Source organism: Panthera pardus, unplaced genomic scaffold, assembly GCF_024362965.1.
Source record: "Panthera pardus isolate Hobbes unplaced genomic scaffold, ASM2436296v1 HiC_scaffold_12, whole genome shotgun sequence".
In the NCBI taxonomy this organism is placed as follows: Eukaryota; Metazoa; Chordata; class Mammalia; order Carnivora; family Felidae; genus Panthera; species Panthera pardus.
Genome location: NW_026526677.1, coordinates 39,924,857 through 39,951,517, shown reverse-complemented (window position 1 = coordinate 39,951,517; position 26,661 = coordinate 39,924,857). Strand labels below are relative to the sequence as shown.

At 47.7% G+C, this 26,661-nt stretch overlaps 1 protein-coding gene across 13 annotated transcripts in view; it reads left to right on the top strand.

Moving 5' to 3' along the window:
• Positions 1-26,661, top strand: part of NAV2 (neuron navigator 2) — a 496,240-nt gene that overhangs the window by 205,543 nt on the left and 264,036 nt on the right. For 12 of the 13 annotated variants that reach the window (XR_008421181.1, XM_053899896.1, XM_053899894.1 and 9 more), the window contains exon 2: positions 21,922-22,039. Coding sequence is in view for 12 of the 13 variants with exons in the window: in XM_053899896.1 (XP_053755871.1) it covers positions 21,922-22,039 (118 nt within the window). In the remaining variant the exon portion in view is untranslated. Of the gene's footprint in view, positions 1-2,915; positions 3,097-21,921; positions 22,040-26,661 lie in introns of those variants that run through there. The other variant, XM_053899897.1, reaches the window with a different exon arrangement.

The following is a 26,661-nucleotide window of genomic DNA, read 5'->3' as shown; positions in this document are numbered from 1 at the left end:
TAAACTGTATTGTCATTTAGTTTATAAGCTTAGCTGATAATTTATATAGTATTTCCAACTCTGATCAATTACCACATGGATCATTCCTGCCTTCCCCCCCTTGCTTGCCTGTAACCCCGACTCCAACAGTGAGAAGCATCTGTGAGGTTTGTTAAACATGCATGTGCCAGGACCCATGTCCTAAGGTTGAGTGAGATGCCCCCCTGGAGCCTGGGCATCTGTATTTTAAAAAGCTCTCGATAGGTTGAAAAATCCCACTGTAGGCTCATAGTACCATGTACCCATCTTTACAGCATTTGCCACAATTGTTCTCTGACATCTTCTTATATCTTTATTTGATATCCTTATATGATTAATGTTTGTCACTCTCTGAAGACAGTAAGCTCCTTGTCTGTTATGCTCATCACTCTATATCCCCCAGTAAGGGTGCACGGTGCATAAGCACTGTAAGTATTTGTTGGATCAGCGAATGCAATTACACATGGCAGTAATGAGGGAAGGGAAAATAAATATTTATACACCCCTTCCTACATTCCCAACACCTTTCTAGCTGCTTTTTGCAATATTGTCCAGTTTGGGGATTTGAATTGGGTCTGGCTGACAACAGAATCCAAGCCCTTTATGTTACGGAAATCCTACCATAGGAGGCCCCTTGTTTCCTGCTTTGCATGTCACTGGAGCTGCCACTGGCCCTGATGGAGCTGTGTGGGTGGCCCAGGAGGAGGCCAGAGGGGGAGAAATGGCAGCACCCATTTAGAGTCTCACCAAGGCCCCATTAGGAAATTGACTCCAATTTGGTTTGGGGAGAGCGGTGTTTTCTCCTTCCTTTTCATGCTCACAATGAAGGTGACATTGATTTACAATTCAGTGGGTTGGAGCAGGGAAAGGAGGCTTCTATGGGTGGAAAAGATCAATTAAATGATTATCCCAGCTGCCACACACTAATGCCTTTCTTACTGAGTTTCAGAATCAGGAAGCAGAAGGCCACCACATTTAGCCTTTTACAGGAAATCTAATTGCCAACTTTGTGGTGCCAAGTTTTATTAGATTGGCAAGAGTCAGTCTTAGCGGCTGCCAGTATCAGGCACTCCAGAAAGCTTCCCCCTGGCCACCTGGGTTCTAAATGACCTTCTCTGCTTCCTTTGTGAGTGCTTTTGCTGAAGTTTTATGAATGTAACATTTTTACAGTTTGTATCTTTTTGTGATTTTTGTCTGGCTTCTAGAGGCCGGGACTGAAAGCCTGGCCAGTAGTCAGAATTATTTATTGGTTTCCTACTATGTGGTAGGCACTGAGCTAGTGGCTGGGGATTTTAGCGGTGAGCAGAACCAAAGATTCCTGTTGTTTATACAGTCCTCCACCTAGAATGCTTTTCCCCTAGAACGGTGGGTCCCAAAGTGTAGTGTGTATGCGAATCACCCAGAGGGTTTGTTCAAACCCAGACTGCTGGGGCCCACCCTCAGAGTTTTGGATTCGAGAGGTCTGGAGCGAGCCCTGAGAATCTGCATTTCCAACAGATCCCCATGCGATGCTGATACTGCTCTGGGAGAACCACTGACCTTCATCGTTGCATGATTGTCTTCTTCTTATCAGTTAGGTCCCTATGTAAATGTCCCCTCCTTAGAGAGGCTATTCTTGATTTCCTTACCATAGTATCTCTCCACCCTTGCCATTCATTCTCTATTGCGTTTTCTCCATGGTATTTATCATTCTCTGGTATGAGCTTGCTTGTTAGGTTTATTGCCGTTTTGTCTCTCTCCCTCACCCCTCCTCCACAATAGAATAGAGGCACATGAGAGCGTGCCTTTTGACTCTGACTCCTCCAACGCTCAGACTAGTATCTGCTGCAGAGAACATGCTCAGTAAATACTTGAATGAATGAAATCCTCACAAGCATGAGTGTTATGAAGGAGAGGCCTCGGATGCCATGGGAGTGGAACTGGTAGACCTCAGGGAGGGCAAAGACATTCCATTGCATCCTACAGGGAGCAATGGTGTGGCCGTGACGCCTATTTCAGATACTGTACCCCAGCGTATTGCTTGCCAGGTCATAGGCCACATGGGATTTAATTGTTCCATAGCCTTTCCATGGTCCTTTCCACATTGAAAAAGGTCATCTCGAGAGCAGACCAGAATTCCCTCAGGCAGGCATCCGACCCTTGTACAGACGGGTTCGGCCAACTGCCGGGTCCCAGATTACCAAGCTTGGCAGGATGCAAGGAAGGCCTGCCTGCAATGCGCCTCTTCTAATGACCTTCCTCCTGGTATCCACACCCATCCACTCGCCGAGATCTGGAACCCGCAGCCATGTGGGGGCCTGGGTAGCCCTTTCCAAACCCCTGCAAGGTTGAGTGTGAGAGGGCTCACACTCTCTTCCTTTTGCAGGCGTGAGACTTTTGGGGTGGGAACAGGTGGATTCCTCTCCTTCATCAGCCCCTCAGAGAAACGGAAGGGCCTGTCGTTCCTCTCGGAGAGAGAGTGTGTCAGGCAAAAGATGAGACGCTTGTAGGCAACACACACAGAGGTTGTCAAAACCGCACTTCAGGAGATGCAGGCACGTCAGGCTTCTGCTCTTGTGCGGCCCCAGCAGCCACCGCCTCAGACGCGGCCTCAAGCTTCCTCGCTCAGCCTTTGCTAAGCGGGGAGCGAGCCCCCAGGTTTGTTCGCCTGGGACAGCCAAAGGAACCGCGATTTATTTCCCTTGAGTGTGTCATGAAAATGTCAGCACAGAGAGTCGGGTTATTTTGGAGGGCGAAGAGAATTTGGCCGGGGAGGTGGAGGGGGCCGCATCACAGCGCTCTGCAGCCAGGGCTGAGGGCCAGAGGGCCGCCCAGCGGGCCGGGGTAACATAAGCTGCCGCTATTCAGGAGGTGGCCCGTGTAAGAAAATCTGACCACAGCGGGAGCGTGACTTCAGCTAAAATTAACCTTCGAGGCTTCACACGCCTCCACAGTGCTTTGAACTAGACACCCCGAGAGGGTGCAGGCCGGTGGCTGCCCGCATCGCGCGGCTGTCGGGGACGAGCCATGCCTATAAGCATCAACTTGTGGGTTCCCGCCCGGGGCCAGAGTCGGGATTCCTGCGACCATTACAAAGTGGTAAGCAACGCTCAGGGACGCCGGCAGGGTCTCTGGGGAGGGTGATGAAGTTTGTTTGAATCAGGCTCCAGTGTAGACATGGTTCCAGGTGGTTTTCTATGCCGGCTGGGACCCCAAGGGCTCCACGGGGGGGCCTTTCATCTGCCTAACACTTTGCTGGGCTGGCCGCCACCTCGTGAGGACCCAGCGGTGTATTTTTAGAGCAGGTAGAGAGGACTTGTCTGGAAGTTGTTGATGGCCTTAAAAAATACACTTGCGTAAGCCAACAGGTGTGGTGTGTTTTCTCAATTGTGGGCCTCAGCAGGTGCAAATAGGGAGAATGATTGACCTCTGTTAAGGGTTTGAAGAGATATAAGGGGGGTGTTCTAGAGGGCTTTACCGTAGAAAGGATTTGTTCCGGGGCAAATTGAAGCAACTTGTCTTCCCGTGAAGCCCGGGAAGAAGCACGCTGCTGACCTCTCCCACCCCTGGCCGGGGTCACCCTCGTGGGATCTTTCAAGCGAGTTGGTAACTGCCTCTGTGACTTTCCACTTACTGTGGGGAATCCGTGTGGGAGCTTGCAACACAGGGCCAAAGGGGGAGATTTCTTTTTCTTTATGCCGCCTTAACCTTCAGCCCTGGGGCTAATGACGGTCCTGATGCTCCTGGTCCAGTGGCACTTTGGTGGCAGAATCAGAATGGTCACTTTGATGTGGTTTGCCTAGTTTGCAAAAAACGAGATCGTTTATTCCCTCCAGCCCCCATGCCAATGTCACAGGCCTCATTCATGTTATAAGGCTTGGGAAGGACTCCTTTTCCAGGGTGGCGTGTGTACCTCTCTTATTTGCTTAATGATGGCTGCGTATAAGTGACTTTGGAATGGTTCACTGTAAACTGTTTAAGCCTCCAAAACATTTCCTTAGGTGAGCAGGTCTGGATTGCCCTTATCTTCAAGAATAGGAATGGTGTTGGTATGAATGATGTAGGAAAACTCACTGTAAAAAGCTATCTCTTGATGTCGTTTTGAGGGCACTTTTCCACGTGAACCGCTCTGCTGAGCTCTCTGAATTATTTTCATCCTCTTGTTACCTCACTCCTCTGGGGCATTGGCTTATAAAAGCTGGCAGGCTGCTGGGATGCCGGAGCTGGTGTGTCTTTTGTGCTTTGTATGTCTGACACTGCCCAGGCTAAGCACAATTAATGGGGGCGTCTTTAGATTTTTTTCGTATTTTTTAGCTCCCAGATCTAGACTCGTTGCCCTGTGAAAGAGATTCCTTTCGAGGTAGGACGTTAAAAATAGACATTTCAGTAGAGGAAGCTATGGTATGTGGTTCCAAGCTTTGATGGACACCTCTCACAGGCTGCATGGGATCTCTGTCTCCTGCTGAACCTGGATAGACACTGACCTCCAATTTCTATTTTCTCCGGAAGAGAGGGCTCTCCAGTTTCGTCCTGGAACTTCCCCACCCCCCCCCCATCCTGGACGTCCACTGACCTGGCCTGGGTTTTATGACTGCCATGTGACCCCAAAATGGCTGGACTGAGTTTGAGTACCTGGGCTGCAGTGCTGATGCTAAATCTTGTCCAGCTGAGCTCTCCCTTTCCCCATCTGTTAAATGGGGAGAATGTGTGTGGCTCTGATTAGATTGTGTTTATGAAAGGGCCTTATTAATTGTAAGCACTGCGGATGGGAGGCCGAGGCCGTGCTGTTGTTATTAAGTCTTTATTCTTCTTGAGCTGAATCAATCGGGGCTTTCTTCAGGACCCAATAGAATAAATACTATCTTTGTGCTCTGGGCCAGATTGTCTCCCGGGTAGGGGAGACGCCCCTTCTTTCCTGGGTGCCAGCTTGGTATCTGGTAGTCTTCCTAGTAAAAGCCTATTATAAAAATACAAAACATAAGTAACCTGAGATGCCCCAGGCCTGACATCTGGGCTTGGAGAAGGGCCCGGGGCACAACAGCCACTTCCACTGTGGCCAAGTCTCTTGGCCATGAAGTTCCTGAGAAGGGCAGCAGCAGGACAGCATTTCCTAGGGCGGGGAAACGCCAGCCCCTGCTGGGAACTGCTGGCCCACCAGAGATTTTAAAGCCTGTGTATCTTTCCCCCAAATGGCACAGAAGTGTCTTGGCCAGCACTGTGCCCAGTGGGATGTAGCTCCCTGAACACTTGTGAGGATGTCGGACCTTCTAAGGTCCCCCTGGGCCCAGTGACTTTGAGTACCTGGGCCTTCTTTACATTTCACTGAGTACCTGTGTGTGTGTGCGCGCTCACAGGTGCTCACATTTTTTTTTCCTCCTTTGATCCTTAGAAGTTTGTGCTAGGTGCTGTTATTTTCTCCGTTTTATGGATGAAACTGAGCTTGAGTTTCAGTGATTTACCTGGATTTGTGTAAGAGGTAAAGCCAGGGTATTAAAAGATCAACTGAGGCACACTAAATATTGTTTCCAAATGTTTATCTTAGAGCACGCACGCACACACACGTGTGTGCATGCAAGAGCAAGCATGGGGGATGGGCAGAGAGAGAGGGAGACAGAGGATCCGAAGCAGGCTCTGTGCTGACATCAGAGAGCCTGATGTGGGGCTCGAACCCACAAACCGTGAGATCATGACCCGATCCAAAGTCAGATACTTAACTGACTGAGCCACCCAGGTTCCCCCATATTAAACATTTTAAGAGCTTGTTTGAACAAAAAATCGATTAGAATCAGACTGTGTCCAGTCTAGCAGATGGAAAGGGTCCCAGAGAAGACTTTTATCGGCAAAAGGGAAGACTTTTATCGGCAAAATTGGGCAGATTACCTAGCTAGGGCTGAACAGGTGATTGACTGACAGTTTAAGATGATTTTCTGGGGGAGGCAAAACTGTCATTAAGTCTCAAGTTCAGTGATGTGGGACTTAATATAAGCAACTCCCCTTTAGGCCCATTTTCTTGTTTTCAGCAGAGGTCTGATCTGACTTCACACTTGTAACTAAGCAAACATTTTCTCCTTGTCACAAAATAGATGTTCACGGAAGTTACCCTTGATGTGCCAACCATAAACCTGCTTGGCAGTGGGGAGAATAAGGAGATCTGGGCCCCTACCTAAGGTCTTGTACCTCCTAATTTTTCTAGGTAGAACTAAAGAAGGACCCTACCACCTTGCCTTAAGTCACACCTTCTCCTGCTGGAAAGGGGAACTGTCCATACCCCACGCTTGGGACCCTCTCTGAGGGCTTCTCCCTGATAAATCAGGCTGCTCTATAATCTGTTCTGAGAAATCTGACCCAGGGTTAATCCTTTAACTAGCATCCACTACTCGGGCTTCCTGGGCAAGGGAGCATCCTTAAACAACAAGCATGCGCAAGGGTTTGCCTTGGGTGTTGTGAATTTTAATAAGCAATCTACAGGTTATATAGCCACTCACCTGCAGTGGTCTGGGATTGGCCCTAAGAAACCCAAACCACAAACCTTTTTACCATTTAAAAAAAAAAAAAAATCACTCCTAAGCCTGCCAGAGTGATTACATTTCCTCATCCGAATCTATGGCCTTTAAACCATTGATGATCCCATTTAGAGATGTAAATGTTAGCTGGGAACAGTGATTCTCACCAGGCCATCCCTGGAAAGCAGCAAGCCTGGGACCTAACAAGCCTGATGGAAAGAAATGAGTCAGGGGAGTTGGGAGCACCCTGGTCGGGGTGAGACAAGGTCAGGCCCCGTGCCTGGGAAGGTCCCCCGTGCAGGGAGACCACTGTAAGTAGGGCCAGTTGAGACACCTTCAGGGGCAGGGGGGAGTTGGTGTGGGGGGCCAGGAGGGGCCAGGAAGCTGTGCCCCATAAGGTTAGAGAGACCTTCACCAAAACCCAGGAGGCCTGTGCGGGAGGAGGAATGACGCAAGCCGAGAGAGGGTTTCAGCCAGTATTCCTGGAGCAAGTGCCCCCATGACAAATTCCCCATTGGGTGCTGCAAAGGGACACCATGAACTAACTCCCCGTCTACCCACTTGGCCCTGTGGGTAGACCCCCGCACTCTCTTAGCCGGAAGTAACCTAACCTGGGTTCAGGCTCATTCTATCCAGTCCTGTCCCTTCGCTCGCCGGGAGGCAGGCCTTGGCACCTCTAGGCCCTCCTCGGAAGAAGTCCGCTTACCCTAGAAAGCACTGGTAGGAGTCCAGATTTTATTGAAGATTTCAGAGGGGAGCATTTAGATAGTGTACAACTTTATTAAATGCCTCACGATCTTGTCTCCAGGGTTTCTCCCTCCTCCCATCCCACAACCTCTCCGCTTCCCAGTCTCTGGAGTTCCAAACCTCCCCTCCCTCTTCTGAATTCACTTTTTCTCATGCAAAGCATTTAATCTCCGTCTCCACTCCCCTACATTTGCATCCCCTGGCTCCTTCTTCTGCATAACAAAGAAACCTCCTTGGGGAAGGTGGGGGTGGGAATAAGTGACATAATTTTTTCCCATTTCACCTTTTGTATCCTAGTGGCATTTAACAATCAGTTTTCCAAGGAAAAAAATCCTGATGAATAGCACTTGATGTTTTCCGTGGTAACTCTTTCTATCAAGGCTGACTTTACCAAAATGACCACTCTGCACAGGGTTGGGAAGAGATGTGCTCTGTTTGCTTCACACAGATCTAAGAGCTGTAAATAACCCGAAGAGCCTAAACAATAGTCAAATGTCATAAAGTAAGAAACAAGGAGTTTTGAGTAGTACCACCTTTATGGAATTTAATTGTTTTATATAGTTTTTCAAAAATTATACTGTATGTAAATTAAACTGTTTATACAGTTCTAGAAAGGCCAAATGAACCTGTAATGACATAAAGCAGATCTGTGTTAGCTTTGCAACCTTAGTAGAGCTGAGGGATAGACTCTAAAGTGTTGCAAGGTATCCTGAGAAACTTAACAGAAACCCATGGGGGAGGGGAAGAAAAAAAAGAGGTTAGAGTGGGAGAGAGCCAAAGCATAAGAGACTCTTAAAAACTGAGAACAAACTGAGGGTTGATGGGGGGTGGGAGGGAGGGGAGGGTGGGTGATGGGTATTGAGGAGGGCACATTTTGGGATGAGCAATGGGTGTTGTATGGAAACCAATCTGACAATAAATTTCATATATTGAAAACAAAAAAATAAAGTGTTGCAAGGAAGTTCCTGGGGCTGGGAGAAACTTTGTTATCTTGATTGTAGGGATGATTTCATGGGTCAGAACTCATCAAATTGTACACTATCAGTATATTCAGGTTGTGGTATGTCAATTAAATCTCAATAAGATTGGAAAAGGAATTTTAATGAGACAATTTTAAATATTTTTCAGACTGTTCAGTTTTTATTAATTTTTTTTATTTTTATTTTAGAGAGTGAGAACATGAGCAGGGGAGAGGGGCAGAGGGAGAAAGAGAATCTCAAGCAGGCTCCATGCTGAGTGTGGAGCCCAACGCGGGGCTTGATCCCACAACCCGGGGATCATGACCTGAGCCTGAAATCAAGAGTCAAACGCTCCATCGACTGAGCCCCCGCCAGGTCCCTGCAGACTGTTCACTTTTCTAAGTTAAGCTTGAGGATCCACAAGAACGACATTTTTGCTTCATGTATTTGTTTTTTTTAAGTTATGGCCTTATTTTTAGGAAAATGCAGTGCCATATATTTAGGGTTGGGGGTAATATAAAAATAATTCCATTTCAATGGGCTTTTTTTCCACTATAAATTCAGGGGTGTCTCAGATCACCACAGGTTCTTTTGTCACTGGTTCTGTAATCGTAATCGTGGATGAAGTGGCCTTTGGGGATTCAGAATCCCTCCAGAAAAACACTGGAGAGGGACCAGCAATATCTAATCGCAGAGATCATGTTAATCCCTTCAGAGAATATTTTGAATAATTTTAGATCAATTTGGTAATGCAAAGTTGGACAAGCAAAAAACTGCCCAAAGATGAAAACCCAGTCTTTGAATTAAAGAATAAAATATTAGACACTTTATTTAGAACCAGTTCACCCATTTCTCTCCTCCCACCCCTTCCCCGCCCCCCCCTTCCCCCCCCCCCCTGCTCCACTGGCAACCACCAATCTGTTCTTTTTATCCATGAGCTTGTTTTTTAAGATTCCACATACAGGAGAGATGATCCGGTGTTTGTCTTTCTCTGACTTCTTTTACTTCCCATAAATGACCTCGGGGTGTATCTGTGTTGAAACAAATGACAAGATTTCATTCCTTTTTGCTGCTGAATAATACTCCTATAGATGTATCACGATTGCTTTATCCATTTGTCTGTGGTGGCTCATTTCCATACCTTTGTTACTGTAAATAATGCTGCAGTGCATATGGGGTGAATGTATCATTTCAAGTCCGTGTGTTTTGTCCGGGTAGATGCCCAGAAGTGGAGTTGCTGGATCATCTGGTATTTTTAGTCTTAATTTTTGGAGGAACCTCCACACTGCTTTCTGTAGTGGCTGCAGGACGTGACATTGCCACCAGCAGTGAAGGAGAGCTTCCTTCCCCCCCCCCCCCTCCTTGTGCTTTGGAAAAAGCTCTTCTGACAGGTGTGAGGTGGTCTCTCCTTGAAGTTTTGATTTGCATTCCCCTGATGGTTACTGATAAGCATCTTTGCCACCACCTGTTGGCCACCTGTAGGTTGTTCTCGGAAAAGTGCCTGTTGAGACCTTTCTGGTTTTTCAGTCACATTCGGTTTTTTGTGATTGGATTTTAGAAGGTCTTAATAGATCCTGGATATTAGCCCCTTATGAGCTATAGGATTTGTAAATATCTTCTCCCCTTCAGTAGGTTGCCTTCCTTTGTTGATGATTCTCTTTGTTGTGCAGGAGCCTTTTAGTTTCATGTAGCCCTGCTTGTTTGTTGTTAATTATTGGGGTGTAAGTCACATACGCTGTTAGTTTCAGATGTACAACATAGGAATTCAGTATTTGTATACACTGCAAGATGATCACCACAGTAAGGCTAGTTACCCGACACCATACAAAGTTAATACCGTACTATTCATTGTGTTCCTCATGCTGTACGTGAGCTCATGACTTTTTTAAGAGGACATTTGTATTTGATTCTCCTTCAACTGTTTACCCCCTTTTCCCTCACCTCTGGCAACCACCAGCCTGTTCTCTGTTATCTGTGAGTCTGCATTTGTTTGTTTTGTCTTTGCTTTCGGTGTCCGATTCAATGAATTGTTGCCAAGACCTATGGCAAGGAGCTTACCTCCTGTTCCTCCTGTCCCCCAGGACTTTTATGGTTTCAGGTCTTACATTCAAGTCTTTAATCCATTTTGAGGCACTTTTTGTGTATAGCATGACAGTGGTCCAGTTTCATTCTTTCTGCATGTGGCTGTCAAATGTCTGTTTTTATGCCAATAAAAACCGTTCGGATTACTCTAGCATTGTAATATAGTTTGAAATCAGACCATGTGATGCCTTCAGTTTTCTTAAGATTGCTTTGGCTATTCAGGGTCTTGTGTGGTTCCATACACGCTTTAGGATTGTTCTATTTCTGTGGAAAATGTCACTGGAATTTTAATAGCAATTGCATTGAATGTGTATATTGATTTGGGTAATATGAACATCTTAACAGTGTTTTTCCAATCCATGAACATGGACTATCTTTCCATGTGTGTCTTTTTCAATTTTATTAATGTTTTATAGCTTTCAATACACCTGGCTTTTCACCTTGGTGGTTAAATTTATTCCTAAGTATTTTATTCTTTTTGATGGTGTTTTTCTAATTTCTCTTTCTGAGGAATTCGAGCCATTATAAATAATGACTGTTTTTAACAACCAGCTCACAAAGGTTCATAAAACTTATCGACTCTCCTGACCCAGTATGAGCCCACTCTAGTAGACCATTGTATGTTTTGTGTGTGTATGTATCTCGTTACATAGCTTTTAAATGCCCGCTGTCAAGAGGGTCCTGCTACTATGCTCCTGGAAATGGTCTCAGCAAAACGTTACCTACCAGTTCCTGTTCTAGGCCTTGTGCACTGACTGGTCTGAAAGATAGGTGAAACACCATCCTGATTTCATTGACTTTCTAATCTAGGCAATGAAAAGGAACAGATTTACTCACCCATTCTATCTATCCATCTGTCTACTTCTCTCCCCATTTAATCATTCACCTATCTTTTCTCGTACCCACCCATCCATATGTCCACCCATCTGAACATTAACCAGTCTGTTCCTTCATTTTGCTTCCATTAACCCATCCATTTACCCTCCAGGAAGTCAGCGCGTGCTTGTTGATTAAGCCCCTGCAGTGAGTCCGGCATGGCGCCAATGTTTCAAAGATGTTACAACACTTGTGCTCTATTCCGGGGAAGCTCCTCACTGGAGAAAGGTGAATAGGTATAACAGCCATGATAAACACGTGCAAAGTGCTTTTGGATCCAAGAAGAAGGAACCAGTAACTCTGATGAGCGTGAGCAAGTGGGCTGGGAAGGGCTTTAGAGGGCTTGACCCTTGGCCCGGGTTTTAGGAGACCGAGTAGACATTTGCCAGGCAGTGGGGTAGTGATGGCACCGCTGGCAGAGAAGACCACGTGGGCAAGAGCGTAGGTTTTGGGGAGCCAGCACACAGGATGTTTGAAGCGTGAGGACCCCAGGATCTCAGAAAAAGGGAGAGAAGCCTGCAGTCGGGTTTGGTGTCTAGGAAAAGGGGCCATCCTGCTGAGTGGAGGGGATGAGGGAGGACACGCCAGACCAGAAACCGCCCCCCCTCCAGCGGCGACTGAAGGTTGGCATGGCACGGAGCCTGTGCTGTGAGTGGTGGGCCAGAGGGGTTGGTAGTCGGGGACCTGGAGACGAGGCAGGAAAGGAAACAGACATCTGAAGGTACCACCTGCGTGCCAGACGCTGTGCTAAGCATCTTGGAAACGTTATTTCCGTTCTCATGATGGACACCGTAGTCTTCATGATAACAGATGGATAGCCCATTTTCCAGGAGTGGAAGCTGAGGCCCAGAGAGAGGTCGTTTGCCCGTGGTGAAAAGGCCCTGGTGTGCTCTGTGTCCAAACACATGTGGGGTTCTTGAGCTGTGATATCCAGTCACTGTCGATTCAACAATCCTGCGAAGAGGAAACCGACTTGAGAGGTCAAGCAGCCTGTCAGAGGTCACGCGGGACTCCAAGGTCTTGGTTGGGCCTGGTGGGGCCCAAAGTCCTGGGGGTGCTGTGCCTGTCTAGCTGAGCTGAGGCCTTTGGGCTGGATGGAGTGGCCAAGAAGCACAATTGCTGGTATCCCCTCACCTGTGGTCTGCAGATGAGGGGCCTGTGGCTTTTTGGAAGCCAGATGGAGGCTAATACATAAAAGGCACATTGATGAGCAGACTGGAGAGTGCCCGAATACTAGCTCAGGTGGTTGTCAGCCCCTCAGGTGTGGCTGCCCTGCCAGGCATCCCTGAAAAGCTCTTGAGTTTTGAGATGGTTGCTGTCAACAGAGTGTTTGCAGCGGCTGCCTCAGCTTCTGGGAAGGGCCTGATTTCCATCACAGCCACGGAGGAAGCCCTGGGAAGGAGGGCATGTGTATTCAGTAACTAATGAACCTAGGAAGGGAGAAAAAATACTCCCGACATTTCGAGTGGGCTAGGACACCTGGCTCTCTCAGAGCCACCAGATCTCGTGGTTGAATGTTGTTCCAATCCTGTGCCTAAGGTTGGAGGGGGTGGGAAGGAAGTCCTGCAGAGGGGGCCCTGATTTTGTTCTCAAGCAACCAGTAAGCATTCCAGTCTTGATCCTTGGGTGGCCTTATTTGGCTTTTAGGCAGGCCCAAGGGAGACTTGGATCCACATTTTGTTGTTGTGAGAGGTGGTGGCTGTGGGGCGAGGCTTTCTGGGTCAAGTGGAGGATCCCCTTTTATTAGCTGTGTGACCCTGGGCACATGTCTTAACCTTTTAGAGCTTCTGTTTTCCAGTATATAATATGGAGGTGATCATTCATTTATACAACAGGTATTTAGTGAGCACCTAATACACGCTGGGCATTCTACCAGATGTTTGGGGAAAATGCAATGAATAAAACAGCTAAGAATTCCTGTCCTCTGGGAGCTGGCACTCCTGTGGGGAGAGCCTATAGATGAGAGCACAGGTATAAGACACGTGACACACAGTAGGCCCTCCACAGAAGCGCACACCTCTCGCAGCAGGTGGTCGTGAGCAAGTGGGGAAAAGAAGGGAGAGTCCCACCTCTCCTGTGAGGTACGGTGCGGTGCACCTCCTGTTCCAGGACGACAGCAGCAAGAGAGGGGATCCCAGGCATTACTCCATGGTGTGGGATAAGCAGGAACCTATGTACTCATCCTGGAGAGTTCACCAGCCTGGTGTATTTATTTTTTTAAAGACCGTTTCAAAACCTCTGAAGCTGCTGTGCACACCCGCCTGTGGCTTGTCATTGCTCCTGACAGACAATGCCATCATTGTACGGCTGTGGGGCTATTTCCAGGCATGGCCCCTAGATCTGCACAGGGTCCTAGGCCAGCCTTGCCCTGCTTCAGACTGGAAGAGCTGGAGCACCTGACTCCTGAGCATTTCCCGATTCAGGGGCAGCCCGACCATGGTAACTCGTGTTATATTGGCATTTCAGGTTTTACTATAGTGATGCTGCTGTGAATCATGTCGGCCTTGCGCTTTGGTGACATGGGAAAGTGTCCGTTCCACTCTTAGATCTGTTAGTCCTGAGTGACAAGCGGCCAGCTCTGTTCCCAGCGGCAGGAGAGGGTGACACTGTGGCTATTATGCAATAAGCCTTCCTCCCTTGTTGCTTTTCCCACACTGCCGTGACAGTTGACCTTCTGTGGATGGTGATTCCTTGGGGGGGCCTCTCAGTAGCAGTGGAAAGTTTCCGAGAGCCAGTCACTGCCTTTAAACCCTGCATACATTTCATGTGATCTTGGGAGAGTCCTTTCAGCTCTGAGCCTCAACTTTCTCATCTGTAGAATGGGGCAAATAGTATCTTCCTCACAAGTGAGCGGGGCACTAAAGGAGTCCATTGTTTGCAGGGTGTTCACCTTGTAGGTCATCATCTTCATGGTAATTAGAATCCTAGCTAACCTACCTACTATGTGCCAGGCATTGTTAGGTGATCTCCGCTCAATCTCAGAATAAACTGAATAGGTGGTTGACTCATTTTACAAATGAGGACACTTAGGCTTGGATAGTTGAAGTAACTTTCCCAGGATAAGTCTGCCGGGAAGCGGTCGAGGCATGGTCGGAACTAAAGTGGTCTGACTCTAGAAGGCGTTCTTTTACTCCATTCATCGCAGGCATCTGGCCGATGGGCGTTGCTGTCCTACACAAGACCACAGCAAGAGCAGAACCTGGCACAGGTCGTGCTCAGACTGTTGGCGTCAAGGCGTGCATGTGGCTCGAAGTGGTTTATATTGATTTGATACTCGGAGGTCAAGTAGGAGGAAGGATGGTGCCAGAATGTGGAGCAAGATGGAAACCCAGAGTAATGAAATCCGGCAGTGGGGTCCTCCCTTCCAATGCTCCTATCTTCTGGCTCCAGAGAAAGAGGTCTATTCCTTGGTATATATAAGTGCATGTTAGAAAATGTAGGTTGACAGTGGACAGTACTATTCTGCATGTGCCCAGGTAAGGGATCTAGAACCCAGTCAATGTCTCACTCAGTGCTCTTGGAGCCCAGCTTTCTCGCACTCTGACCTGACTGGAGACTGACCAAAAGCCTTCCCTATTGAACCTTGAGGCAGCCGAAAGGTGTGCCACAGAATCCTCTGCTTTCATATCTTCGTTGCTGGAGAAGTCTCTTCAGAGTTCTTGCTTGAACGTTAACTTTGTACCCAATTTTAAAGGACTATGGGTTCTTTAAGGAGGGCTCAGCAGGCCCTAAGGGCATCTGTGTGTGCATCAAAACGCTGTTACCTATGCTAATGTCTGTGGGCCGTCAAGAAAAAAGTAAAATTAGGTTAATTTAAGAAGCAGGGATCATGATAATCCATTTGGGAAAGATTTCCAAATAGGTATGGCTCTCAGAAGGATCAACTCTGAGCAATCTAGAATGATTTATTCCCCCTAACTTAGTCAAGGGTTTATTGATTTGAATGTCAGTAACCCCCACTTACTTAATACTGTGTGCCAGACATTGTGTTAACCACTTACATACATGCTCTTCTTTAGTCCATAAAGCAACCCTGTGTATCACTGCCACACAAGTGAGGGATGCAGATGCTCAGTAGGGCTGTGACTCACCAAGGCCACCCAGCTGGTAAGACGCAGAGCCAGACCTCCGCCCTGGTCCGTGCCAGCTCCTGAGACTGCCCTTGTGTAGACACCCTGCCCTCGTGATGACTGTGGTTGATGGAAAGACCACAAACGACCTGAGTAATGCATCAGATGGCCAAGATGGGGATGGAAGGAGAGTCCTTGCCCTTCAGGGTGGGCATGTTGTGAGCACTGGGGACGCAGAACAGAACTGGATTCTTCTCTTGAGAAACCAGGGGGCGGGGCCACCGGTCCAGCCCAGCCTCTCCTGTGCTGTGTGATCTTGAACAAAGAGGTTGATTCCTCTGTGTGCCACCTCTTTCTCCAGTGTGTAGGGATACCATTTCACCGGAGTGTTTGTTTTGAGGCAGTGGTTTTATTTATTTATTTTAAATTTTTATCTCTTTAGAGAGCATGTGAGCCTGAGCCGGGGAGGGGCAGAGAGAGAGGGAGAGAGAGAATCCCAAGCAGGCTCCGTGCTCTCAGCACTGTCCCATGAACCATGAGATCATGACCTGAGCCGAAATCCAAAATCGGGTGCTTAACCGACTCAGCCACCCTGGCACCCCTCGAGGCAGTGGTTTTAAACAAGGCAGAGGTCTATATTGAGAGGGGGGGTGTGGGGGAAAAGGTCAGCAGCTACTCCGATGCCCCTCACCCATCCCATGCAGTTAAAGGTCCTGTGGACATGTGGCTGCACCTGTGGGGTAGGTGCCATGGTCCTTGCTAGATGCCGGAGATGCAGCAGTCAATGTGTTTCCAGCTTTGCCCTTGATAACAGATGGTACGTTTTGATTTTCTTGAAACTGTTAGTCATTGAATAGTTATTCTTTGTGGTATTCAGGCACTAGGTGAGTGCTCTAGATGTTGTTGCAATATCGTTCTTCTACTTCAGAAACCGTCAGAACTAAGCCATTTAATCACATACTGCCTAGTCATGGAAATACTGGGTTGATGACGTGGCCAAAGTCTGGAGCCAGACCTCCACTGAACTGTAGCCAGACAGCAGCATTTCCTTTGCACCTGCTTGACTGGAAACCACCTCTGATGCTACATGACTGGTTGACTTTAATCTCTGCCTTGGCACTTCCTTCTGAAAGCTTGGTTCTGTTGTCTCTCTCCTGGAATGGCTGTCCTCCTGCCCACTGCCTTCTGGATCCATCGGGCTGTCCGGCATATTGGTCTGGGGATTTCTAGCTGAGTTGTAAATGGCCCCAACTTTTAGTGCAGTTCCTCAGTGGGATTGTTCTTGGGTTTCGCAGAGTGCTACCCCCGCCCCTTCACTGAGGGCTAATTGCCGTATAAATTTAGCAACATTATCCCCACTGATTGAACGCAGTGCAATTATTATCGGTTTTCTTGTTACAACTAATAATCAGGTTTTTGACTTCAATTGATCTGTCAAAATTTTCCTGCTTTGATTTCTGCCTCTGTGATACGGAATGATGTGGATACGGAATGATTGCTTATAAGCAAACAAATGACGCGCTCCTTGAAATTCTGTCAGGGGTAATAAGTGAGTCAAAACGAATTCGCTCTTCAGCTGTCATTGCCTGCTTTCCCCCTTTTATCTCTTCCAGCTTCTGACAGCAGCTTCTCTCCCTCGCTGAGTGCTTCTGGAGTACTGATTCTCCTGTTAGGAGGGGGTGGGGGAAGAGGCAGCTGTTGAGATGAAGGACCGAGTGAGAAAGACTCCTCAGGTACTAGTACAGAGTTATTCTGGAGCTTTGTTCTAGAATGATCTGATTTGGAGGTGGAGGTGGGAATGGTGGTTGCGCTCTTTCCTACCACGAGGTCCTTTTTTCTCCATTGCCACTGGAAGCTCGGAGAACGAGGATCGCTCGGGGTAGCAGCATCCGCAGCCCCCAAGTCTTTACACCCGTGGAGCTCTCCATCCGCGTTGCTCTGGAACAGCTGATTCTGGGACGCTGAGGCTTGGACAGGAAGCTCTGCGTGCTCTAGCCCTGGCTTAAAATCTTTGAAACACGCATCGCTGCAATTTTTGTGAGTTGCCAAAGCCGATGGAGTCCGATGACTAGGGATGTTGTGAGTTCATTTTCCAAGGGTGCCCCTTGAAAGAATGGTACTCCACGCACGTGCTACTGAAAGAGCAAGTGAGGGAGATGGGGCTGAATAATGTCTATGCTTAGCCTGGCCCCTAAAAATGGGTTCTTACAATGAATCTAGGTGTTTGCTTGTGACTTCTTTAAAAAGTTGAGAGCTGGGGAGAAAGGAGGGGAGGGGAAACTCCGGGTAATTAATGACTCTTATTGGATGGGTCCTGATTAATGAGCTTGAGCCACAGCATGATTTATTTTCTCTGTCCATTCCTGTTTGAATCAATAAAGAGCTGTGAAATCCTGGTTTGAGGATTTGCTGAGGACTTACATTATTTATCTCAAATGTAATTGGTTTCCCGGAGATTTGCCCTCTTTCTCTGTGTTCAGCTCAACTTGGCAACCACATACGGCCCCCTGCTGTGGGCCTGCACCTAGGGAGGCACTGCTGAGCAGCAAAGATGGGTAGGACATGGTCTCTGCCCACATCTGGTGGTGAAGGTGGGAAGATGGCACCGACATCCATGTTATCTACAGTCTCTGCATCGTGTGTAGCTCAGGATGCAGCCGGGAAATCCAGAGTGACTTCATGGAGGGACTGACCTAGAAATTGAGCCTTGCCAGGTGACCCTGGTGGAGGTACTCAGGCAGATAGGATGGCATGAATTCAGAGATGGGGAATTGTGGGGTCAAGTTTTCCTGAAGGTGATGGTAATCATGACCACTGAGCACTTGGTATGGTGGGCGTGGTCTCTCATTCGGTCCCTGTAACACTGGCAAATCTTTTCTGTAAAGAGCTGGAGAGTAAATATTTAAGGCTTTACGGGCCAAAAGTTCTCTGTCACAGCTGCTCAACTGTGCCACTGTGGCATGAAAGCATCCAAAGATGACAAGTGAGTGTGGCCGTGTTCCAAATAGAGCTTTGTTTACAAAAAAACAGATGGTCAGCTGGGTTTGGCCTGGGTCACTGTTTGCCAGCTGTTTTACAATACCTTAGGTATAATCCCCATTTTATGGAGGGTAAAACTGAGATACAGAAAGGTTAATGGAAATTCATTTGCCCGGGGCTGAGGGCCAGCTGTACTTGGTCATTTCCAAAGCCTATCCTCTTAACTTCCACATACACCGCCTCCCCCGCAAGGGTTGAGCACGGTCTGGGATAGAGTGGGTGGATCAGACTGCCTTGAATAGCAGTGTGAAAAGCCAGACTTGAATTCAGTGGGAAGTGGGGAGCGGTTGAGGAGGTTTTTTTTTTTTTTGAGCAGGAGATAGGTTTAGAGCTATGCTCCGGGAAGACAAAGTTGCAGTGGTGTGTGGTAGGTAAAGTGAAAGAAAGGCTCTTCTTTTACATAGTTTTGGGTAGAGAAGCTCACTTCTTCGGCAGAGCCATTTCTGACCACTGTAGAAGTTCTTCTTGGTATACCAGATACCCACATGGCCCCACCATGGCTCCAAGGTGAGTGAGTGAGTGTGTGTGTGTGTGTGTACGTACACACATACACTTGTTGAAAGAAGTTTGCTTAACCTTGGTTTCTTGCTGGATTGTGTGGACACGCAGAAGACTGGTTTTGGAGAGTAGATCTATTTTAAAGTACCTTTAACTTCCAGGAAGAGAATGAGCAAAAGGGTACCAGCATCACCTCCCACTCAGCAGTATCCTTGTCCATGACCCCTTCTCCCCTCAGCTGATGACCTTGGGGTGGTTGGCTTTAAGCCTTGGAATGTTTCCACAGTCCTTCAAACGTGGCTTGTGGGATCCCTGTAGGGCTTGAGGGCATCTTGGGTGCATCTCCTAGCTGGGGAAGGGAGCTTGGCTCTAGGAACCAGCCTGGTCAATCTCTGACCTCCTTTTCTTTCAGTCCATCATAGTTTGTGATTCCAGATGGTGGATGGTTCACTCCTGAAATTCTACCTTGTGAGGGAGAAGGAGAAGGAGTCCCTGAGTCGTCTGTGTCCTGGTGGTTCAGGGGAGAGGCTGGGCTGATTTTGCCCTGGCCCATTTCATAATGCTGGTAGCCACATTTCTAAATACTTTATTTACTGAACACTTAGCATGTGGCAGATGCTATGCCCTTTAGATGTAAAAGTCTTCGTAACTGCTTTCTGAAGTAGCCCATCTTACAGCTGAGTAAACTGAAGCTCAGACAAGTTGAGTAACTTGCCCCAGGGCATTCAGACAGCAAGGGATAGAACTAGGCTTTGGGTTTTTGTTTATTTATTGTTCAATTCTTTCAGCCAGAACATAACTGAATAGGGGAATGAGCCTAGAGTCCGTAGGAGGGTGTCATGGAGGAGGTAAAAGCTAGGAATAACATTTGTATTTGTATTCAGAGAAGCAGCATTGTTGAATGTCTAAGGGATTACAGAGCCAGTCAGCCTGGGTTCAAATCCTGACTCTGCCACTTGTTACCTCGGACAAGTTAGTTTACCTCTCTACGTTTCACATTTCTCTGGGAAAAAAAAAAAAAATAGACCTAACAATGGTATCCACCTCCCAGAATAAGTATTAAATGAATTAATATGTGCAAACTGTTTATACTGGTGCCTGGTATACAGTAGGCACTATAGGTCATTTATTAACCTCCTGTGCATAAATGCCTTTTTTTTTTTTAAAAAAAAAAATGTTTTATCACTCAGTCCTCATAATAACTGACAAGTAGATGGTGTTGATCCCATTTCATGGCTAAGAAAAACTAGCTTCATTGAGTTTAAAGAGCTTGCCTGAGGTCCTTCATCCATTCTTCACAGACACATATTGAGAACTATGTGCTAATGCTGTAAGCACCTTGGACACATCACTGGACAAAAGCGATGCAAATCCCTACCCCATGGAACCTCCAGAACTGGGACTTGAACCCGGGTCTGCCTCTTTTCCTTCTCATGTTTTTTCTCTCCCTCTTAACAATCTAATAATCATTGGCATTTAGGACTGGCCGTAAAATGACCAAGATGGCTCCCCATGTCCTTTGCTTTCTTGGTGATCACAGAATCGAAGATGATCTTGCTTTATTAGACTTTTGATCTCTGACAACTTGAGAATCCTAGGGCAGGAAAGTAACATGGATTTAAGAATTAGATGCCTTGGACCTAGGTAGGACACAGAATCATCCTGCGGTGTACGTCTTCAGCTCGTGGGTCTCTGTGGTGGAAGACCCAGCTCTGAGGTTGGGGGTGGGAATAGCCAGGGGGTGTCTGTCCCCCGCTCTTGATGAAGTAGGAAGTGCTTCTCTGCCTTGCCCCGTTTTAGAATGAGGCTCCCTAACGGGTCCCACTCTGCGAGTCCAGGCCCTGGCCTTGTTGTCCCCATTTTATGAGCCTCAAGGGGCAGTGCCCCATTGCTTGAGATTACTCTGGGCCCATTGGAAGAATAGAATGGAGGAGAGCCAGGGTGAGGGGAGGGCTCCCCCTGCTCTAGAAGTCACACACAAGATCTCCGAGCAGGCCTGCTGGAGATGCAGTGATCACCTCCGTTTGGGTGGAGACGTCATGGGAGTTAGTATGTGAACTTGTTACTAATAGATGGACCAGCAGGGGTACGGTATTCTCTTTTGAGCAGTCATTTGTTCGTATCCCCGTAGGGGAGAAGAAAGGGTGCCGATGTATAGGGCCTACATGTCCCTCCGTAGACTCACAAATCTGTGGAACCTAGCACTCAAAATTGACAAGGTGTCTAATTTTGTTTTTTGGCCTTTTTTTTTTTTTTTTTCCAGTTAGGGAGAAAGATCTCAGGTGAGTTTTCTTGTGCTGTTCTGCAAGAAAAGATTCTCTTTTAGTGACAGTTCTGTGACAGGAGTAGGTCTGTATGTCCCCAGAGGGGGTCTGTATGTCCCCGAAGGGGGTCTGCTTTCCTGATCCCACGGGTGACCTAGCCTCTGCCTTGCAGGATGCTGTGTGCACCAGTGCTGTGTTTAAATATGTCAGAATTTGCTGGATTTTTAAAATTCTTAGTCACAGAATCCCAACAGTGAAAATGATGCTGGGCTTTTAAATGAAACTGATTACATTCGAGGCGATCGTGAGGCCGTAAATAACACCACTCACACACGAGTAATTGAGGGGCTCTGTGTTTGTGTACTTGGCTTCTTTACAAGGGACCCAGGCTCCTGAGAGCTCTGCTAACTCAATAGCCCTCCTTACCCTGAAATGGCCCATTAAAAGATGCCTGTTGGGTGGTAACCTCCCCATACGTTTTCTCAATAAAGAGAAAAAGATGGGCAGGGGCGGGGGGAAGGGGGGTGATGGCGGTGGGGCGGGGGAGGCTTCTCTTGCCTTTAGAGGCACTGCCTCTCAAAGCCGTCTGGAGCAGACTGTTGAGTTCTGTGTCCCCATCCCATTCAGGCCTTTGCATGCTTTGAAGCTTTCTTTAGCTTTTCCCTGCCTCTTGATGGCAGAGCTCTCAATAGGCGAAAGCCCGGCTATGGGTAGTTGAATGGCCCTCAGCACGAGGCTCTGCATGTTAATGGCACCGGCTGGCCCAGGGTAGCGAGCTGGTGGGACCCTGGCTGCTGCGCAGGCCCCAGCAGCTGCCTCTGACACGGGATAGGATCTGAGCGGGTTCCTAAAGTTGCCTCTTTGGTTTTTGTTTTTGTTTTTGCAGATCTACACGGACTGGGCCAATCATTATTTAGCCAAGTCGGGCCACAAACGTCTCATCAAGGACCTCCAGCAAGATGTGACAGACGGCGTCCTCCTGGCTCAGATTATCCAGGTTGTGGGTAAGAGTGGGTTTTACGTCGGGGATTGAGGAGTTACGGTGGAGACCTAGAAGGGGTTGTTGAGCTGGGCAAGGGGCATGGCACACTGAAATCTCAGGAGAATACAGTGTTTCTGCCACGTGGGTTGACCATTTATTCGATTCTGTTTTGTGCTTGGGGGTCGTGGGTGCCAGCTTGCTTTTTCCAATAAGAGGACCCCCTTGATGCTCTGAGAAGGGCTGGAGGGAAGTGCTCGTGGTTTGGGGAGGGCTCTCTGTCCCTTTCTTGCCCCTGATCTGTCTGGCTCTCCATTCCCCCCTCTGATGGCATTTTTTTTTAATGGGTTATGTTGGAAATAAATATTTCCAAATATTTGGTAAATACCAAAAACAAAAAAATGCACTACTCGACTGGTTTAGTCCTGCCAACTTTAATTGGGACTGAGAAATCAAAGGATTGAATTTTGCAGAAGCTTGGTTTTGGTTTTAATACTGGGGGAAGGGAGCTGGGGCCACATGCTTGGGAGACAGGGCTCTCCCTGGGAAGGCAGGCACAGGCTGGGCGCAGCTCTGCCTCAAGCCTTAAGACTTAAGGGAAGTGCCCCCTGCATCCCTGCTTGAGAGCTCAGACTCAGGAGGCAGGAGGTCAATTAGATGACATTAGGCTGATTGTTGTCGCTGGCAGCTTCTGTGGCTGCCTCATGCCCAGGGAAAAGGCATAAGGACAGAAGCCCCAGCCCCTTGGGCATGTGTTGTTTTGGAAGAGTTGCTTATCGTTCCAGTGTGAGAAAAGTGGCCTTTAATAGTTGTAGCCCTGCTCACATCTGTGGAGATTGTACCTAAAAACATAGGCAAGCTGGCCTTGGCTGATGACTTTTGGAGAACTGCTGCCACTCAGATACAAGGGTCCCTGATGTCCTAAGATGGGTTTCTTAAGATGAGCTTGAGCCTGGTTCCCCTTCTCTGTCTTCCCCCCCTTGTGTTAGCTGCCTCTTGCCATGGAACACATGGCCACACATTTTGCATGTACGTATCGTCTCGTGGTTTCTGGGGGTCAGAATGCAAGCATGGCTTGGCCGGTGCCTCTGCAAGGCTGCAGTCAAGATGTAGGCCTGGGCTGGGTCCTCACATGGAGGCTTGACTGGGGAGGGGACCAGGTTCACTCAGTGTTGGCAGGATTCACTTCCTTGCAGTTATAGGAGGCAAGTCTTGATTTCTTACTGTTGGCTGGAAGTCTTAGCTCTCAGAAATCCCTCTCGGCTCCTTGCCACGTGCATCTCTTAGTGTGGTTGTTTTTTTATTTAATGTCTGTGTATATTTTTGAGAGAGCACACACGTGTGAGTGAGCAGGGGAGGAGCAGAGAGACAGGGAGGCAGAGGATCTGAAGTGGGCTCTGAGCTGACAGTAGAGAGCCCAATGTGAGGCTTGCACTCAAAAACCATAAGATCATGATCTGAGCTGAAGTCAGTTGCTTAACCAACTGAGCCACCCAGGTGCCCACCCCCTCCTGCCGCCAGTGTGGTTGCTTTCATTTTTTTCAACACCAGAAAGGGAGAAAGTTTCTAGAGCAAGTTGGCTAGCAATTTGTCATCTACGATGTAACATGATCGTAGGAGTGACATCCCATGTCCTTTGCCATATTTTGTTAAAAGCAAATCGCAGGTCCTGTCCTACTGGATGCGAGGGGACGGTACAAGGGCTTGAAGCTGAGTGGGAGGAGAGTTGGGGGTCCTCTAGAAGTCTGTCCACTACACTTCTTCCTTTTCATCTCTTTCTCCTCCCACGCTTTTTCCCCCACAAGCTTTTCTGAGAATTGTTGACCCCGAATGTCACGTGCATTTCAGGTGTACAACATAGTGACTCAACTCCATTGTTATGTTATACTCACTGCAGGTGTAGCTACGATCTGTCCCCATACAATGCAATTATATTATTGATTATGTTCTCTATGCTGTGCCTTTTATCCCCATGACTCATTCATTCTGTAACTGGAGGCCTGTATCTCCCACTCCCTTTCACCCATTTTGCCTTTTCCACCCCCTCCCCTTCCCCCTTCCTCTGTGGCCATCTTGGACTGGAACCTATTTTTTTCTTCCTCGCACTCTTCATCACTCATGCTAGTCTTTGACAAATTTCTTTCCGTTTCCTCAACATCCCTACAAAGTAGGCGAGATTCACCCCATTTTACAGTTGCAAAAACTGAGGCTCACTGAGTCTCAGCTCAATATTACCCAACTAGTCTGCAAGGGGATTCTAACCTGGGTTATTTTGCTTCTAAAGCTTCTGTTCCTTGTTCTGCTATATCCTATATCTCCCCTCTCAATCTAGAGACATGGAACCCCGTACAAGAATCTACCTCCCTTCACTTGGCGTTAGTAACTATTTCTGGAGTCCTGACTGTGTGCCAGCATTGTGCTCCAAGCTAGGAATAAAGAGACAAGTGTGCAAGGCCTGTAACCTTGGAAGAAAGAGCAGCATCTTCTTGGTGAGGTCCTCAGAGAAGAGAGGACTTGCACTTGAGCGGAGTTTTGACCTCCACATCAGCCGTGTCCCATTCGATACGTTAGCAGCACGACTGTGGCTGAATCTTGGGGCGGTGCAGGATTTCTGCCAGGACCTTCTCTGCTTCCAGCCCTGGGAGCAAGAGATAAAGGGGAAAGGGTGAAAGCAAGAGGCCTCACTCTCATCCCAGCTTCCTTGCTTCCAACCATGGGCCCTCAGAGCCCTTTTCCTCCGCTGCCTGTTTCTCTATCTTTAAAATAGGCATGGCCTGATTTTTGTAGCAGTCTTAGGAAGTGCAAGGTAAGTATCGAACATGAAACATGTTTGGAAACCAGTGTTCCTGGTAACCGCCCTCTAGAAAGGTAGGAGTACGAGGATGACAAGGCTTTGGTATCCGTGTTAGAGTGTGCATGATAGATGCGTTAGGTCTGTCAGGGCTCAGAAGAGGTGAACGGTAGCACGGGTGTCCAGAATTGACGAAGTATGGTGCTACGGAAATGTCTGCCAGCACAGTTTTTATCCTTGCTCATGGGGAGGCTTCCCTGAATGTATTGAGATGATATGAATTCGCCTAGACAGTGACCTTTCTAGGCCTAAGCCACTGGACCAGTTCCAGGGCCTCTAGTTAGTCCCAGCGGGTGGCTGCATGTGAGGCCCCCAGGTTGCTTTCCCTCGCCCCTCCAAGCGAGGCTCGGTTGTGCTGGGGACTCTATGAGTAAGGCAGGCATTAGCACCTCTGTCTCTGCCCTGGACTTTACTGGGCTTACACCCTGTCCTCTGTGTGTAGAGGACAGAGACCCAGAAAGTGAGGAGCTGAAAAGGTAGGTACACATAGGAGTTCTACGTGACTACTCTAGATTGTTTATCAGCCAGTTCAGAGCATTTAATCTTTGAGGGTCTTGTGAATACCCATCTCTTGGTGCAGGAGGGGAGTAGCGTTTTCTGACCAGGATGCTGAACTATTGACCAATTGTACTCTTTACTTTGAAGTCCATGCCTTCTCCCACACGTGTCCTTTAAAATAAAATGTAAAAAGGTACATACGTATGTGTGTATGTATTTAACATACACATATGTGCGTGTGTATCTCTGTTGGTCTAAGATTTTCCCAGAATTGGAGTCTGTTGTGTGCTGGACAGAATTTTGGTGTTGCAGTTGTTTTGGCTGATGAGCCCCCACTCATTCTGGAAAAGTCCCTATCTTTCCTAGCTCCCCCAGGCAGAGCTGGAGGGACTCTCCTCTATCATTCCATTGGTTTCTGTGTTGGGCCTGGGTCTGAGTGGTCTTTTTCGGCTCCTGGCATTTAACATGGCGGCCGGTGTGCAATGATGGTCAAGAAAAATCAAGAGGACTAGGGATTAGACTTTCACTCATCGCAGCTCCTGCTTCTATAAGCCTGGTTGGATTGTGTCCAACGGGTGGCTGGATGTTTTCCCTTGTCAGCAGTTAGTATTCTTCTGAGTATGCCTCTAAACTAGATGTCCTGCTCTCTTCCTTTCCAGGATTCTGTCGCAGGTCTCAACTCAAAGGTTTGGAAGGGATCTCTAAAAGCCCCAACGTGATACATGGTTTTTTTTCTAGAAAGAGCAGTCAACAGACAGTTAAATACTTCCTGTGATGGGCAGCTTACTACTTCCCCAATCAGCTAGTTCTGTTGATGGCGATTTGGAATCCTTCTGAACCTTTTCTTTGACTAGGTCAAAATCCACCCTCCTTGGTAGTATCTCCCTGTAAGTGCTAGTTGTACCCTCTGTGGCTATGAAGAATGACCGTAATCTGAGCCAGGAGCCTCAAAATTGAGGACAGTTGTGGATTAGAACTGTGAAATAAACTAGGAATTCCTATATAATAGGGATAGGAATCTGTACTGACAGAAACATCTATCGGGAGAAGACCAGACTTCACTGTACTGGAGAACACTGACTAACAAATATAGAGGAAGTTGCAACCATGATGGTAAAGATTAGTTAAGGCAAGAATCCATGGATGCTGACATCTGGAGGAGAAAGTTTGAGGGTCAAGCTATTTGCGTGGTCTCAAAGTGTCTCTCCACTGATGGCTTATTAGTTGTAAGGGGAAGGTATCCACACAGGGGAGTATCCAGATGTCATGACCAGGAGATCAAAATTGTATCATTGGCA